General features: G+C 36.7%; 1 protein-coding gene across 3 annotated transcripts; it reads left to right on the top strand.

The window, feature by feature from the left end:
• Positions 1-6479: 6479 nt before the first annotated feature.
• Positions 6480-15409, top strand: LOC147861480 (uncharacterized). 3 transcript variants are annotated; one of them, XM_087322928.1, is made up of 8 exons: positions 6480-8673; positions 8779-9303; positions 9921-10043; positions 11163-11243; positions 11325-11384; positions 11472-11611; positions 11714-11875; positions 13529-15409. In XM_087322928.1, the coding sequence occupies exons 1-5, from the start codon at positions 6705-6707 to the stop codon at positions 11357-11359; spliced, it is 2733 nt and encodes a 910-aa protein (XP_087179054.1). In that variant the 5' UTR covers positions 6480-6704; the 3' UTR covers positions 11360-11384; positions 11472-11611; positions 11714-11875; positions 13529-15409. The 3 variants fall into 3 exon arrangements, with proteins under 3 accessions (XP_087179054.1, XP_087179053.1, XP_087179052.1); XM_087322927.1 differs by having other exon boundaries at positions 6480-8697; positions 11489-11611; XM_087322926.1 differs by having other exon boundaries at positions 6480-8697.
• Positions 15410-16696: the final 1287 nt, after the last annotated feature.

Here is a 16696-nt window from a genome sequence, read left to right as displayed (position 1 = left end):
GATGAGCCTGGCAATGCTTTTGTTTGGATGCTAGTTGGTTGCTTGAGTTAATATGTGAAGTTTTCTCCAAGTGTGTTTGTGTTGGATTACTTTGGTGTGTATTGGTTTAAAGTTTTGAATTGTTAAAGTCATAAAAGGGGTGCATATAAAATACATGCTTAATATAGTGAGTTTGAAAATTATATTGCTCCCATTAGATTTAGCCTTAAGGAGACAAGGACTGGGGACATATGTACATGCTTCTTTTGCGCCATTCCATGAGAGGACAATATACATAGGTTCATTAGATACCCTATATTGCATATAATTTGGAAGTACTTATAAGATATTTGGCAAGTTTTATCCCATTGTTATTTGAGGCCTCAATGATGGGTTTTCGCTTAAAATGTTCAAAATTGTTCAAATGATGAATTTGACGTCTTGTTCTGATTTTTACAATATTGAGGATTGTAGCACAATTGGAATATTCACAATGCTTTCATGTTCGATGGTAGACATGGGGTGAAAGCTTATGTGATGAAGTTGAAAGGCATTCTCATGTGGAATTTTTAGACGTTAGAGCATGCGGGGATTATTTCCTCAAGTGCATATTCAGGTGTTCTAATGTCTTTATAAGATGTTCCTTTGTCTACAAATGTAGAGGAGACTAAAAACTTGTAAGACTGGGTTTTACATATAATTAATATGATTGTATGCTTTTACTTAGAGAGAATGATATATAGATGTAGCTCACCAATAGAGACTAGGAGGTCATGAGTTCAACCCTTACATTCCACAATGGCATCTAGTGAATTAAGAGATATTGGAACCAAAACCGAATCATATTTTTATTTAGTAGGTGGGAATTGAGTAGTGGTTCAAAAATCTTACTAATAAATGTTACTATTGATGGTTAATACAATGCATTGTATCAAAATGTGGTACCTTGACTCCCGCACTTGTTCATGGAAGTTTCACATCAAAGAGAATGTGAGCGATTGCAAACAAAAGGGATGGGCTCTAGTATGTATTGTTGATTGTTAGTTTCTCACTATGAGAAGAAGATGATTTTGTAGTCTAGTGCAATTGCCAATACATATAATATAATGTGCGAAACATTAACCCAACATCTTTTCCAAGTTGTGATTCACTCACGACGGAATCTATTGACGCATCATGACTCAAACGTAATACTTCCAATTTCCATATCTTCAAAACTTGACAAATGAAGTTTTTAAGTGATATTCTAGCATTTAAAGGCCCCTAACGTTGATGTTTCAATATTATCGAGACAACGGTTGTATGCCTCCAAATTGGAAGGTTGGTCTCATCAAATTCGTCTCAAAGATGGTGTCACTTATGCCATTTCATTAATGGTGAATTATTTAAGTGATATTCTAGCATTTAAAGGCCCCTAACATTGATGTTTCAATATCATCGAGACAGCGGTTGTATGCCTCCAAATTGGAAGGTTCAAATGTGTATATATTGCATAATGTGTATATATTGCATAATGTGTTTAATGTTCAAATGGTCATGGATTATGCTCGACATAATCATCAAGGATTGATAACGTTGTAGTTAGATTCGAAGAAAGCTTATGATCATGTCAATTAGTCCTTGCTTTCCAAGTTAATTACAAACAATGGGATTTGGACCACTTATGACTTGCCTTATATTTTTCATTAGGGCAAGATCACATGTCTCGAGTAATGCTTTATAGTGGAGTTACATTACATATTGCCCCCTTGATATTTGTTTGTCAATGATGCCATTTAGCCCATGTAAATGTAGATGCAACTCAATGGAGAAGAGCTTATATTAGGAGCAAAAAGGCAGGGGTTTGAGTCTTGTCAGAACTACGAAATATCAAGCAAATATCAATGAGATGAATGCATAGTATGAACCATACGTGTATTCGCATTTGTGAATGTTGCAATCATTCGCGTAAGAAAAACACCCTCAAAGAATGATAAATACCATACTTTTGGATTAACTATTTATTATGAGGTAAATAAGCCTAAAAAATGGAAAAAAACAAAAAAAACACAAGAATGTTTGAATAACATTCGCAATTGTTTTCCAACATAGGGAAACGAATGTTATGCTAGATGAACACAAATTTTACGTACTATGGATGAATGAGTGGAAAATGCATGGACATGGTGATCGGCATTTTGCTCGCACCAAGGGCTCAAGAAAAAGGACTGCATGCAAGGTGGAAAAATGAGGTGAACAATGAAGAAGATGATTTTTTTATATTTGGTTGAGGTTCTCCTAAAGCTTATAAAAGGGAGAGTAGTGCTCATTGCAAGTTGGGATCAAGGCGAAAGCGTTGCCAAATTCTCTAACGTGCTTGGAGTAGCGAATGAAGAGGGCATTCAAGACCACATACGACAAGAGGTAGTGATGTCGTCTCGCTATTATGTTGAACCGAAACTCAACGACGTCCCTTCGAAACTCTACCCTCAAATCTTATATCTTTATTTTCATTGAACATTAGTGTAATTTGTAGTTTTAATATCTGTATTCAATAATTTCTTATAAGTCTTTTGTGTAAAACTAATCAGGTCAAACGAGAAACTTGTTGGACTTTTCGGTTTAAATTTCCTACAAATTTACACGACTTAGAGAAATTTTTGGCAAAAAGACAAGCCCCCTTAATCACCAAATTGATAAATTCATACCATTGACGGGAAGAATTTGCACGAGGTTTGTTCTAGATTTTTTGGATTGTAATTCTAACCATTGGGTGAGAAGTTGGGACCTTCTCCACCTCGAATCTTCTCCTCCTCCTCAAACTTTTCACCTCCTCCTCGAACATTCTCTCTCCCTCTCTCTCTCCACCTTTTCCTTCCTTCTACCTTTCCTCTTAATTTGTTCTTTTCCCATTTAAACTTAAACAAATAAAATGAAACTATCTACCCCATGAACCAAGGGAAGAGGGCAAGACTAATTTTCCTAAATACCCTTCGCACCTTCCAACGTTCAAATACAAACACACATATGTGTATATTGAAAACATTATTAAAAAACTCTAAACATTCATCCACACTTACACATTATATTACTTACACATTTGATCCTACTAATACATACACACACTTATCTGCTTGGTTACAAACATATACATATATATAACATAATACACACACACACACACACACACACACACGTGCACATATACGCGCGCCCATGTACATGAAAGTTCTACACGCACAATAATTTTGAAAAAGTGAAATTCAACTCTTCAACAGAAAACCGAGTGTGGAAATCCACATCTTTGAGCACTCTGACATTGACACCTCAAGGCAACCATCCTCTCTAGTTTAAATTCTCAATGGTCCCACTCATGTTTCACACGCACGACATAACTTCATGATAATAGTTAAGGCATCAACTTAGCAATTACTTAATGGAAGCATTCCACTTAAAACTCTTTGTTCTTCATGACCTCAACACTTGGTTTTATCATGACACAAAGCACTCTCCTTATTTTTACGAGCACCATCATCTAGTAGAGAGCATTGTCATTCCTCACAAATAAAGTTACTTTGTCTTCTTGAGTGTTATGGTTGCATGGAAAGGAGAGATTGTGGTCTGAGTTTAATTGCTTGTTTCATTGAGGTTTCAAAGAGGTGGGAGACGTAGTTGCTTGATCTTAAACATATTTCTGTTTGTTGAAGTGCGCCAATCATTACGTATCCCCCCCAATGATGGGTTTATTTGACAATCACCATAGACTATAACCAAATATGAACCACATGTCGATTGACATTTACGGGACCAGACTCGATTTTTCACAAGTCCCATTGCTCCATCGAGTCACTTTGATGACTATCATCCTATTCAAGTGAATGAGAGTAAGTACTCATTATTTCATACAATGTTTGATTGCTCATCGTTGGGATTACATTTCTCAAAATTGATAAGTTTTGTCGCATAGTTATTTGACACCAAGATAGTGAGTGTTTGCACAAGGCTCGACCTCGACCCATCATTAGAAATGGAGAACATTTTCTTTTTTCTAACAATTGGGGATTGCATTATAATTGGATATGCACAATGCTTTTATATTTGATAGTAGACATGGAGTTAGAGCATATCTATGAACGCTGAAGAGAGTATTGATATGGTGGTTTTATTTAGGGAAAAGTACCAGGATACTCTTGGAAGTTCCAAATTTACCAAACTACCCCTATGTCCAAAAAAGTACACTTTATAAAGTAATTATACACTCAAATCTTTGGTAAATAGGGCTAGTTCGGGTTCATTTCTTCCATCTTTGGTAAATAGGGCTTGTAGATTTGAGTGTATTTATAAAGTGTACTTTTTTGGACATAGGGGTAGTTTGGTAAATTTGGAACTTCCAGGGGCATTATGGTAAATAGACGAACTTCCAGGGGTATCCTGGTACTTTTCCCTTTTATTTATTGGAACAAGTCAAAATTCTTTCCTTGGTGACGTCTTCGTCTTGCCTATTGACAACTTAACATGTCCCACTACCCATTTAATTGTACCATGACTCAATTGTGGTACATTGTATTGTTTTTCAGACACTATTGTTAATATAATGATGTGTGTTTCACTAGAAGAATAAAATAGAATAACATAGATGTTTTATCTACATGATGAGGCCAAAATTGACACATGGGACAAATCATAATATCATATTGTATATGACTCCTTCCTAAGAAGGGAGTCACTACTCTATAGTAAAGACTCTGTGAAAACAATGCACACACATATGTGCTCACCCTTCTTGGTGGACATTTGAGTATGACACTCACATTATCATGCCCGTCTAACAAGTCGTCATATTTCTCATTAATTACCTTATATGTTGAGCATGAGATAAGCAAGAGATATTCATCCTCCACTATACTTTCATTGCATGCCTTGTATAACTTCAAATTTGAGTGATGGTGCCATGATGCTACCTCAATACTAACTTGCGTGAGCAAGTTCAAAGAAGTATTAAGGCTTTCTAGAAGCCAGAACTCAATGAGCTAGTGAGATGTGAGTGGATTCAACAACAAAACATAATAGAATATAAATTTTATCGTCCATGATGAGGCCAATGTTGACATGTGGGACCAAACAAAATTATCGTCCATGATGAAACCAAGGTTGACATATGGGACCAAACAAAATTATTGTCCATGATGAGGCCAATGTTGACATCTGGGACCAAACAAATTGATCGTCCATGATGAGGCCAATGTTGACACATGGGACCAAACATATGTGACTCCTTCCTAAGAAGGGGAGTTACTACTACTATGTAGTAAAAACATTCAATGTGAAATTTATGCACACACATATGGGCTCACTCTACTTGGTGGAAATTGGAGTATGACACTCACATCATCATGCCCATTTAACATCATCATCATCATCCCCATCAATGGAAAGGGAAGGAGATCCATGGGTGATGGGCTTCAGAGCGAATATGGATATCAAGGCTAACAATCGGCAATGGTTCGGTTCAGTTCGAGAGGGTCAAAACTGAACCGTTTAAATTTTTAGAAATTTGAATGGAACCGAACCACTAAAACGTTAAACCAAACACATTTTACTTTTTTTCAAACCGTTAAACCATTAAACTGGTAAAACCGCGGTTTCGTGGTTCGGTTTCGGTTTTCAACTTAGGTCAAAAATAAAAATAAATAAATAAATAAATTAATTAATTAATTAAAAAAAGAAAATTAAAAAAAGAAAAGAAAAGTTCATTATTTTAATTTTCAAAATTTTAAAGATTTTCCTAAAATGTGAGAATAAGGCATGAAAATGAAAAGATTGTTTAAAAACATTTTTTTTAATTTAAAATAAATAAATAAACCGTTAAACCACGGTTTGTAACTATTGAAACCGAACCGAACCGTTTAAACCGTTAAGCTGTGGTTTCACGGTTCGGTTCGGTTTAGACCGAACTGTTGCCGATTGTTAATCGAGGCCCAGGCCTAGATACAGAGACAAATAGCGGAATGCCAGGAATACACTGGAACAGATCTACGGGCACCCGATACGCAGGCAAAAGAACAGGGACAAAAAAGGGATGGTGGATACGGATACGAGGGCGAGATACAACGGGCGGGCGGACAAAGAGGGCCGAGGTTATTTTAGAGAAAGAGAGAGTGGTGTGTGTGTGTGTGTGTGTGTTCTTTTGGTTCCTCTGGGATTTTGGTCTCATCCTGTGAAACACACAAGAAGGAAGGAAGGAAGGAAGGAAGGAAGAAAGTCTTCTTTATATGTACATACATACATACATACATACATACATACATACATACATACATACATACATACATATATACATACATACATACATACTGATACATACATACTTACATATACATACATACATACATATGGCTATGGCTATGGCGAAGCAAAAGCTCAGCCACGCAGTCGACAGGGAATGATCCAGCGGAAGAAGCGACCTGCTTGCTTGCCTTCCTCCATCCACGCTTTTAGAGGAGCAGGAAGAGAGCGGAACCAGCGGAAGCAGAACACGCCCCTGGCTATGGCGATCTAAGCTTATCATAGGAAGATAGAAGGAGTAGGAAGATACAGTCTGTCGTTATTGGGCCTCGGCGAACAAATCTTAGATGGAAACTGAACAGAGAGGAAATACAGGGAATTCTGTGGCTATGGCGAGCAAAGCTTAGAGACAGAAAGAGACAAAGAAGCAACGGAGGTAAGAGAAAGAGAAGATTGCCTGTATGCAGGCTCGAAATCTAAGCATAGGAGAGGTTCCTCTCTCCTCCTCCTCCTCCTCCTCCTCCTCTTCTTCTCAAGTGGTCAAGGTTCTTCTTGATGTTCCATCTCAGAGTTTTGCCTTCCTTTTGGCTGATTCTTCATGTCTTCTCTTCTCTTCCCCTGTCTCTGGTAAGTCTTCTCTTTCTCCTTCTCCTTTCATCATCCCTCCTCTTTGCTCTGATTTCTGCTTTCTTCACCTCCGAGAGCGAAATAATTCTAAGAGCAACACCATATCTTCGTCTTCTTCCTCGGGAAAATCATCCGCCAGATCTGAGTCTAGAAATGTCCCAAATGCTGTGAAAACGAGGAATTTTGAGGAAGAGAAGAAGGTTTATGAGGAAAGGAAATTGTTAAATGATTCAAAAATAAGGAAATTTGAAGAGGAGAAGAAGCCCTCTGAGCAAAGAAGGCATTTGGAAGAGGAGAAGAAGAAGCTCTGTGAGGAAAGAAAGCCCTTTGATGAGAAGAAGAAGGTTTGGGAAGAAAGAAGAAATCCTTTTGAGGAACATACAAAGCTCTTTGAGCAGAATAATAAGTTTTTTCATGAAAGAAAGCCATTTGACGAGGAGAAGAAGAAGAAGCACTGTGATTCCATGGATGGATGTGGATCCATGAGCAATGGAAGAAACACGGGTTTAGACACTGATGAACTAGTGTTTCTTGTTGCAAAGCCGGCAAAAGGTGGATCAGGAACAGATGTGGTGGGATGGAAATGCAGCGAGTTTCAATTTATACAGACTTCAGTTTCATTAGAAGAAGATCGTAAAGGAGGAAATTCTTGTTCAAAATCTAATTTCTTTTCAGTGGCTCGTTTCCTTGATATACCACATGGAAGCTTTATAGGTATTTCAGCCTCAGTCAATGTGATGGTTTTATACTCTCCCACCCTTGCCAGAGTTTGGATCCTTTCGGCGAAACTTGGTGGTGGTCGGGAACACGATCTCAGTAGAAATTCCAAATCTGTTGCTCAAGATATTGATCTTGAACAGAGAGCCAAGTCTGGAGGTCATAATCATGACCTTGGTCAGAATGTGCAATTTGGAGATCAAGATCATGACTTTGGTGGGAATGATGCGTGCAGTCAAGGTCAAAACCATTATAGGAATGCCAAGCATGGGGATCTTGTTGCAGAAGTTTCTGAGAATCTTCTAGCTCAAGGTCAGGACCATGGTAGCAATGGGAAATTGGTCAATCTTACAGCCGAATATGGGCGAAAGCATCTAGATCACGATGAAGACAACATTGGGAATGCTAAAACAGGGTATTTTTCAGCTGCAAATTCTGTGAAGAATCTTCATAGAACTAAACAAGAGACAATGAATGGAAAACAAGAGAACCAGTGTTTGCATCTTGTTAAGTGTGCAATAGTGGACTGCAATGGCCCTATCTATGACCTACACGTATCTTTGCAATATTTGCTTGTTGGACAACTTGGGGGAGTGAGAGTTTGGCCTCTCAGGCCTTTGATCAAAGGACACATAACATCGAAGAAGAAGAAGACTTCAAAAGTGTGTGTCAATGGGCAAAATAAGGAACATTATAATAAATTTGAAACAGCACATAATGAAGGAAGTAAAATCTTAGAGATCCCTGAGTTTGGAAATAAGAAGTTTGAAGTATCGAGTGAGTTTCTTGAGTGTGATTCTACTATAGTGGAAGATATCGGTTTCCAGAAAACTTTAAAAAGACAAGAATTGTCCTTGATTAAACCTAAGAATGGGTTGCATGATGTGGATGTGCTCGAGAATGGGTTCATGGTTTTAAACTTGAAGACAATTACATCTTTTCCTGATAAATCAAACTGTACTGAAAGGAAGATAAAAGGTCAAAGATGCAATTGCAATGAAAACGGTTCAGTACCAGTTAATGCTAATCTAAATTTAGAAGCTATTCAAACAGGACAGAATGGGGTCGTGCTTGCAGATGCATCTAGTAAGTTAAGTTATCGCCAAAAAGGTAAATGATTCAGTGAATTTTGATCTATACATATTCCTTACGGTCAAAGTTTTGTGACTTGTCTTGGTAATCTGTTTATAGGGGGTGAACAAGGTGAATTTGATCAGGAGGAACCAAATAGCCAGCCAAGAACTTCACAATCTTCAGTATTTTCTTCTTCTTCGAATGCATCATCATCGGCTCCAGTTTTCTGCTGCACTACTCACAGAGCTGTTGCTCAGTCTTCTTCTTGCCATAGCTCAACTTCCTCTATATTCTCTAATGTGGAAACAGCTTGTACCTTTCAGAAAGATGAATTTACGAAGGGAGTACAGGAAGGACTTTTTGTTCCTTTCCACAACCAAATCATTCCGATGAAAATGTCAGAACAAGTGGTCAGTATATGTAGTCTTTCAGGGAAAGAATATTTGATATTGGATTCCCAAGGGAAGTTGCATATACTGGTTTTGCAATACTCCCATCATGGTGGTGAGAGAATGATGCTCCAACAACAAATTCCTCCAGCTCCACTAAATGCCTTTATGCAACCCCTGCCATGTGTTATGAAAATAAAGATGGTAGCTGCTACGTCTGTAGTATCAACTGCTGAGAATTCTCTCACGCCTGGTATGATCTTGACCTGTAGGCTTGTTCTATGCCTAATGTGTATGTTGTAAAGAAGGAATTCTGTTTGTAGATTAAGATGCTATCCACACATTTTACTATAGGGAATTGCCAACTAAGAAACATAGTTAGTTTTTTCGTCAAATTTGGTATTTAACTGTGAAGTATTTTTTGAATAGGTTTTTGTAAGAAAGAAATGAAATTAATACATTAAGACGTTATTTAAAGTCTCTCACTTGTTTTTTTCCTCAATTTTATTTCTTTGGGGTGGGTATATGTGAAACAGTTTTTTAATATCGGAAATAAATGCCTTCTAAGTCATTTTTGCACCTATCCTTTTAAGGAATGATATTAGTTTCGTTCTGGATATGCATAAGTGTCTGGTTTCATCAAGGTATTATTAAAGGATTGTTTTTCCACTTTTCCACCCATTAATGATGGTGCCTTTCAGGATTGTAGCAATAGCTACCTTGTTTCATTAACAGGTTATGCACTTTAGACTAGAGTTATTTTAGATCTATCATGACATTCTGTAACTATTTCATGAATGTAGCAATATAGTATTGTTATTCTATACTTTTATCTGATTCCTGACCAAAATGGATGAATCTGGACTACAGCATCAAGAGCACTTTGGGTTTCAGATGGAAGTCACACCATATATGTTATACTGTTACCAACACGAGAAACATCTAAAGGAGTGTCAGAAGATAATCTTCTACAGCTAAGAAGCAATCCAACAGGTTATTTGATTTTTACAAATTGATAATATTGGAAATATCTGGAAATGTTATGATTTTCTAAGCAAAGGACAGTAGTATCTGCACATGACTTAAAAGTAAGGATCAAGGGAAGATTAAGGGTATCTAAATAAATGAGTATCTGCACATGATTTAAAGAAAAGATTAAGGGAAGATTAAAATAAGATAAAATTTACACAATAGTGGGTTAGGGAGAGTTTGGCAAGGAATAAGAGTATGTGGTAGGTGGGTATGGTTTGAGGTTTTGCTTACAATATAGTATATTACAGCATGCTTGACATATCCATCTCCCGGTGTGATTGTGCAACTGATGCTGTTCCTTTGATGTTTGACTTTTTATCTTATCCAATACTATTAAAGAAAAATGGTCATGAGTGCTTGAAGATATCTCAACCTAAAAAATGCTGGGAGAAAATTGCTTGGATGAAGACATTTGTATGAGTTTTAAAGACATCCTAGACGTGCGCTTGCTTCCAGCTTTGGCCTTTTTGCACTATTTGTTCTTATGGAGTCATACATCTTCTAGCTCAGGCCTTTACTGGTGCATCCTTACATTTGTAAATGAAAAAAGATATTGAATGCTGAACTGTGATGCATTGAACCGGTTCTATATGAAATCCAGAGGAATTAATGATTATCGTGATCAATGCCACAGCCTCATTGAATCCTCATAACTGGTTCAATTACATTTGAAAACTACATAAGTAATGATCATCATGATGATATGTGTTATCATTTCCTTAGTTATATTTTTATCACTATCATTATCCTGAGAAGTTCTAGCCTCCTATTCATATACATGGAAAACCATGTTTTTCCTGTTACTACTTTCTGCTCTTTTCATCCTATATCTATTTTGACAATTTAAAACATCAATTAACTGATATAATTTACTCTTGATGTTTTTAAACTCATAGTATATAATATATAATATATGCTGTATTGAATTATTAGGTGAGCCTGAATCATATTTTTCGTGAACCTATATCCATGTACTTATTGTTGTAAAGACTATGCCTCTGTAGAGTTGAACTGCTGCAGGACTTTGTGATATGCTCATGCATGTTAGTTTTTCTGAGTTCCAATTTGTTTCTGCATCAGTGATTCAAACAGTGTTTACAGCTGATCGAATATGTTCGCTTTCTGCTCTTTCTGTGAATGCAGTCCTTGTACAGACAGAAGGTACGAGTTGATGGTTTTTCATTTTCTAAGTAATTGCTGATCACTCATTGTTAACAGTCCATGAGAATGATACTTTTGCAGGGAGCATGGTTGTATATTTCTTAAGCGGTTCTTAAATAATGGAATTCTTCTCTGATGCTGGTAAAAATTCTTCTTCCCTTTTGTGGTGCACAGTTATCATCAACCTATTTATCGGGTAGAAAAGATTGCTAATATTGATTTGTTTAGGCTTGTTCATGGATTAGTTAAAGGATCAATTCCAAATTCCAATATAGACGGTCTTAAGGCACTGATGTTCCTCAGCAATAGGATGCTAATGGTTTAAAGCTGTCTTTTAGCATCCCTTGATGCTTTATAGAGAAAGCAGGGTATGTTCAACTAACCTGGATCAGAAGAAAACATTTGGGTAAATGTTTTGTGGTATTCCAAATCTTGATGACTATTTTGCACTGGATGTTTGAGCTTTACAGGGAACTGGATTATCATGATGAAATCATACTGCTAATGGTGCCAGCTGGTAATGATCAATGTTCTTATCTCCTATAATCCGCTTATTTGATCTATGAATGAACATCCTTCTACTCAGTCTTCCTGTTTCAAATCGTGCACCAGCGCCAACAGAGAAGCTGAAGGTAAATACTATTCTAAAATCTGTAATTTTGGCAAAATAGAAGAGGCCATTTAAGTAGTTTGCAGGTAGTTCTAAAAGCTTATCGAGTATAGATTTCCATGTGGTGAAAATAATGCTTTGGAATGAGCATTGAGTACCAAACATTCATATTTCTTCAGAATGTTGTGGCCTATTATAGATTTCCATTCCTTGAAAATAGTGCTTCAGAGAGTATCAAGCATTCATATTTCTGCCTCAAAGGCGATGCCACATTTATGTTCTCTATTAAACAGGGCCTTTGCTACATGTGATGTGATCTTGGTATTGTGGCTTCAGCTGTAGTATTTTTGTTGTGATGTTGGAGAAGTTTTTCTAAATTTTGTTTTATTTTTTTAAGTTGACAGCATATGACCTAGGAATACTCTACGTCATGCTTTCTTGTTGAAGATACCTTTATTACTGTGTTTTCATTCTTGTGTCAGTGTTGTAGGATAAACAGGCAATATGTGATTGTAGCTTCAGCTGTAGTGTGTTTTTGTTGTGATGTGGGAGAAGTTTCCCGATATTTTATTTTATTTTTACAAGATGGCAGCACATGACCTTGGAATACTCCACATCTTGCTTTCTTGTTGAAGATTTCTCTATTACTTTGTTTTCATTCTCTGTTAATTTTATAAAATTTATATTACATACCATTTCAATATTCCCTTCATGTATGGCTTGCGTCTGCTTCTGTATGAAAATGGAGAATGAAAGCTCCGCTATAGGTTAGTGCTTCTAATCAAATTACTATCGGCCCTAACAATATAATGCCCATTGATTTCAAAAGACCTTGCCATGGGTGTTTTGGCTCTTTTTTCCTTAAAAGTAATTGATCTATTTATAATTTGGGTATATTAGACATAAAGAGTGAGTGGCCAAGTGACCAACTGATTGCGCTTGATATCAGGAGGTTCTGTGTTTGAAACTCCATGAAGTACCCAAAGTACACCTTATAACATGTGCATATCTAGATGAATATACATGGTAGTCTTCCCTGCACCAACATGACACATCAGAGCACTGGCTTCAACACTCATCCTTTACTCTTTGAGTGTTGAAGATTTTAACCTTGTGCACTAGACAGCATGCTCTTCGTCAAGCTCCGCTTTAATGTGGGTTGTGCTGGGTATTTCTAACATATTATAGGCTGTCTTAACACTTGATTGATCCTCTCTTCAACTGCAGTCTAAACAACACTTGGAATAAATAAATAAGAGTATATCTTCTCTATATCTATATGAGAGAGAGAGAGAGGTAGAGTTATTTCATCTAGTATTACAACACTTGAGAGGCTTTTCCTTGCCATATGGCTACTAATGAAGTAGTGGAGATAGCAGGGGTTGTATTATGATCTTGTTTTAATAACAGGTATACATTTACAAAAAGAGAGAGAGACTAAAGTGGCAATTTTCTTTATTGGAGCAAATTAAAGCTCTTTCCTCAGTGGAGTGTTTGTCTTGCCTATTGGCAATTCAACATGTTCCACTACCTATGTAGTTAGTGGGTGACCATATTCCATTGTGACACCCATTGTAGTGTTTTTCACACATTTATTAATATAATTGTTTTTCACCAAAAGAGAGGGAGGGAGAGAGAGAGGGAGAGAGAGAAAGAAAGACAGATTATATAACAGGTGAATTGGATGTCATCATAGCCAGTGAGGTAATGCTGCTGCAGCTGCCCTTCAGCCAAGAGAGATCAGGAAACAACAATTTGGTTTTGTTGAAGCTAGTTGGACAGAGCGTTGTGGGTACGATCATGTTAAATCAGTAATCAATGCTCTCTTGGCAGGAAAAAACAGTTTGCAGGGATTTAATCAGAAAAGGGCTGGTCCAATTGCTAGAAGGATGATGACAATTAAATAAAAAGATTTCAACTCATCCAAGGCCAAAGGAATGTTGACCATACAAACTTATTGGAAGCGTATGTATCGCCTTGTGGTTTACGTGGGGCCATTTTTATTCAATGCATTAAAAACAGTTTTAGCTGTTAGGTTTGTCCGTATCCTTTTGCTTTTTGTCCTAGTTCTACCTTATATTAGTAGAATTTCAACGTTCCAAGCATTGTGTATAAGGATTTTGCTTAGTTCACTTTGCCGTCTCTACCATATAATATGTAGATTTCACTTCATAGAATTATTTTGGTTTACATAAAGAGTATTTTTCTGCATTAACTTTTGGATGTGTGTATGTATTTAAGAGTTAGAAAACAGTGTTTGAAAATTTAAATGGAAGTCTAAATATTTATGGCAATTCAATGTCTGCAATGAAATATTGTGCAGATTTATAATGTATGAAATTGCACCTCAGATGCTATACTATAAATAGCATCAGAATCATGGAAATCCCATACATACGGAACTTTAGCCATGCAAGAACATTCTTGGAATCTGGATTAGTGATTCAAGGGATAGCAATGTGTGTGCTGGCAATAACGAGAATCTGAATTTGAATGAGCTCTGGTCATCATTGAAATCTCAGAATTACATCAGTCTGAAATCTTGGTATGGGATCTCAGAGGATTCTCTCAGAATTTCATGATCCTCTATGTGGAATCTTAAAATCTCAGTTATATGAGATTTAGCTCTCTGCCTTTGCTTCAACTCTACGTTCTGATTGTCAAAATGAAATAACGTAGGCTCTTATCCAATGGTGAACAAGAAAAGCATATACATAGACAAAGTTATTATCAAGCCAAGGATAACTTAAAAATAGATAAGGTCATCAAACTTCAAAGAGAAGGATAACTTTATGTTACACCTCTTAGTCTAAAGATAGTTAAAAAGGAATAAGAGAAGGGAGAGGGGCAAGGACAGATTGATTTGGATAAGGAATGGAGAGAATGGAAGGAATTGAGACCATGAGGAAGAGGTTGCAGAAGGTGCAACAAGAGGCGGAGGATCTACGTACGCGATGCGCAGAAGCTAAGGCGAAGGCCGAAGAGATCAAAGTGATAAGGCTAAACCAAGAGTCCTTGAAAGACCACGTATCTATGCTCACTATTGCGTTACAAGAGGCCCAAGAGGGGGACCGTGTTGCACAAGAGCATGGAAAACAAATTTTGGGTCTCGTTCGAGACACACTCCAAGATATAAAAAAGAAAAGTAAGGAGAGCCTTGAGCGGCTTCATGCAAACTTCCACGAAAAGGTAGTTGGTGCCTCCCTCCTCCACCAAGAGGCTTCTACCATTCTTGACCATCTTGGACACACCTAGTGAATTATGTCTTACAATGATGTCATTGTGGACATTATGTACTAATGACGCACCAACAAAGTGTATTTCCACACATGGATATAACTGTTGTCTAAAATGAATAAGTATGACCTACTAATTAAAAAGGGCAATATACATATTGAACACGAAAGCGTAAGATTTCTATGATGACTTTGCTCATCTTTGGGTTGGCTCCATTATTTGTGAAATCTACCTAATGATTGCAAATGGCATCTAACAAGATTAAAATATGATGTGTCTAGATTTATGAAGGATGGATATCTACTTATCTTGAGTTTCATTATATAATATCTATTTATCTTAAGTTTCATTATATTTGTTTGTCAATAATTGCAAACATGATATGTCTAAACTTACAAAGGGTGCGCATAAATTTCTAGTTATGTTGAGTTTCATTGTTGATGATCCAACCTTGCTTGTAAATAAATTTTGGTTTGTTGGGTCTTGAAAGAAGGGCACAATTGAATGATCTCTTCTTTGAGTTGTTTTAAAAAATAATTATTTTTCGCTATTCAATTTAGAAATCTAGAAATAAACTTCCTCGATTCACTTTGTTCCTTTTTGAGACCAACTAGAAAAATTGGTGTTAATGCAAAAAAAATTCGTGCTTCATGAAACTTCAATTGGGATATTCTAACCAAACATTTTCATCCATATAAGCTCCACTAATATTTAATAAGCTCATGTAACGTATTAAAATTGGTAGTAAAGCTAATTCCATGCCAACACTCTCTTCTAAATGGCATGTACAACAAATTACATGATCAATGTCTTTTGTAAAACTTTAAAACCAATTCTTGAAACAATTTCACGGCATTGAATCACATCATGTGGAAGCACACGACATTCCTAGTTGTACAATACATATCTCGAATGCTATAACAATGTTGATGGTTTTGTTAAAGATATTGCAATGATGAATTTATGTTAAAGATATTGCTATGTGAACTCCAATGAGAATGCATCATGTAAAGGATACCTAACGTTAATTGAATGATTAAGTGAAATCACAATTATAATGGTCAAGGTATAGACGGTCGTGATTATAATTTCTGGATGTCATGCTCATGTAAAAAATGGGCCATGGATGAACCATTGTGCATACTCATGGACACTAGAGCATGCATGAGACATTGAGAGAAGAAAGCAAAATCTTAAAAGCTCACCTCTTGAATCAAGATGCTTGACATACCACTTGTCTCATCAAAACCAATTCTCCATCTTATTAGATTGTGAGCTATGTTACACAACATAATTTCACCCTCTTGGCGCCTTAAAAACTAGACAATCATATCTTAAATTTGATGTTGCAATCGTACGTGATTTCTAGTTATAGATCGCACATGATAGAAGCCTCACCACTAGGAAGCATAGTTTTACTAGGAGCACAACGTTCCTGGGCTTAGTTCCTTCATGGTGGGCTAGTTGCTCTCTCTCTCTCTCTCTCTCTCTCTCTCTCTCTCTCTCTCTCTCTCTCTCTCTCTCTCTCTCTCTATTGGTGCGCATATTGGAATGAGGTTTAGGATTATCTAATTGGGCGAGAATGGTGAGGAGTGAATGAAAATAA

Source organism: Azolla caroliniana, unplaced genomic scaffold, assembly GCF_043228905.1.
Source record: "Azolla caroliniana isolate FFs.n. ecotype wild unplaced genomic scaffold, voAzoCaro1.0.p SCAF_7, whole genome shotgun sequence".
NCBI lineage: Eukaryota > Viridiplantae > Streptophyta > Polypodiopsida > Salviniales > Salviniaceae > Azolla > Azolla caroliniana.
The sequence above is the reverse complement of the archived record's forward strand: the minus strand, read 5'-3'. Positions and strand labels throughout refer to the sequence as shown.

Excerpts from the sequence above, each read along its gene's own strand:
- LOC147861480 (XM_087322927.1), top strand. The coding sequence starts at position 6,705 with ATGCAGGCTCGAAATCTAAGCATAGGAGAGGTTCCTCTCTCCTCCTCC. Across the intron at positions 9,304-9,920 it reads TGAGAATTCTCTCACGCCTG|CATCAAGAGCACTTTGGGTT; the intron begins GTATGATCTTGA and ends TCTGGACTACAG. Across the intron at positions 10,044-11,162 it reads GCTAAGAAGCAATCCAACAG|TGATTCAAACAGTGTTTACA; the intron begins GTTATTTGATTT and ends TTTCTGCATCAG.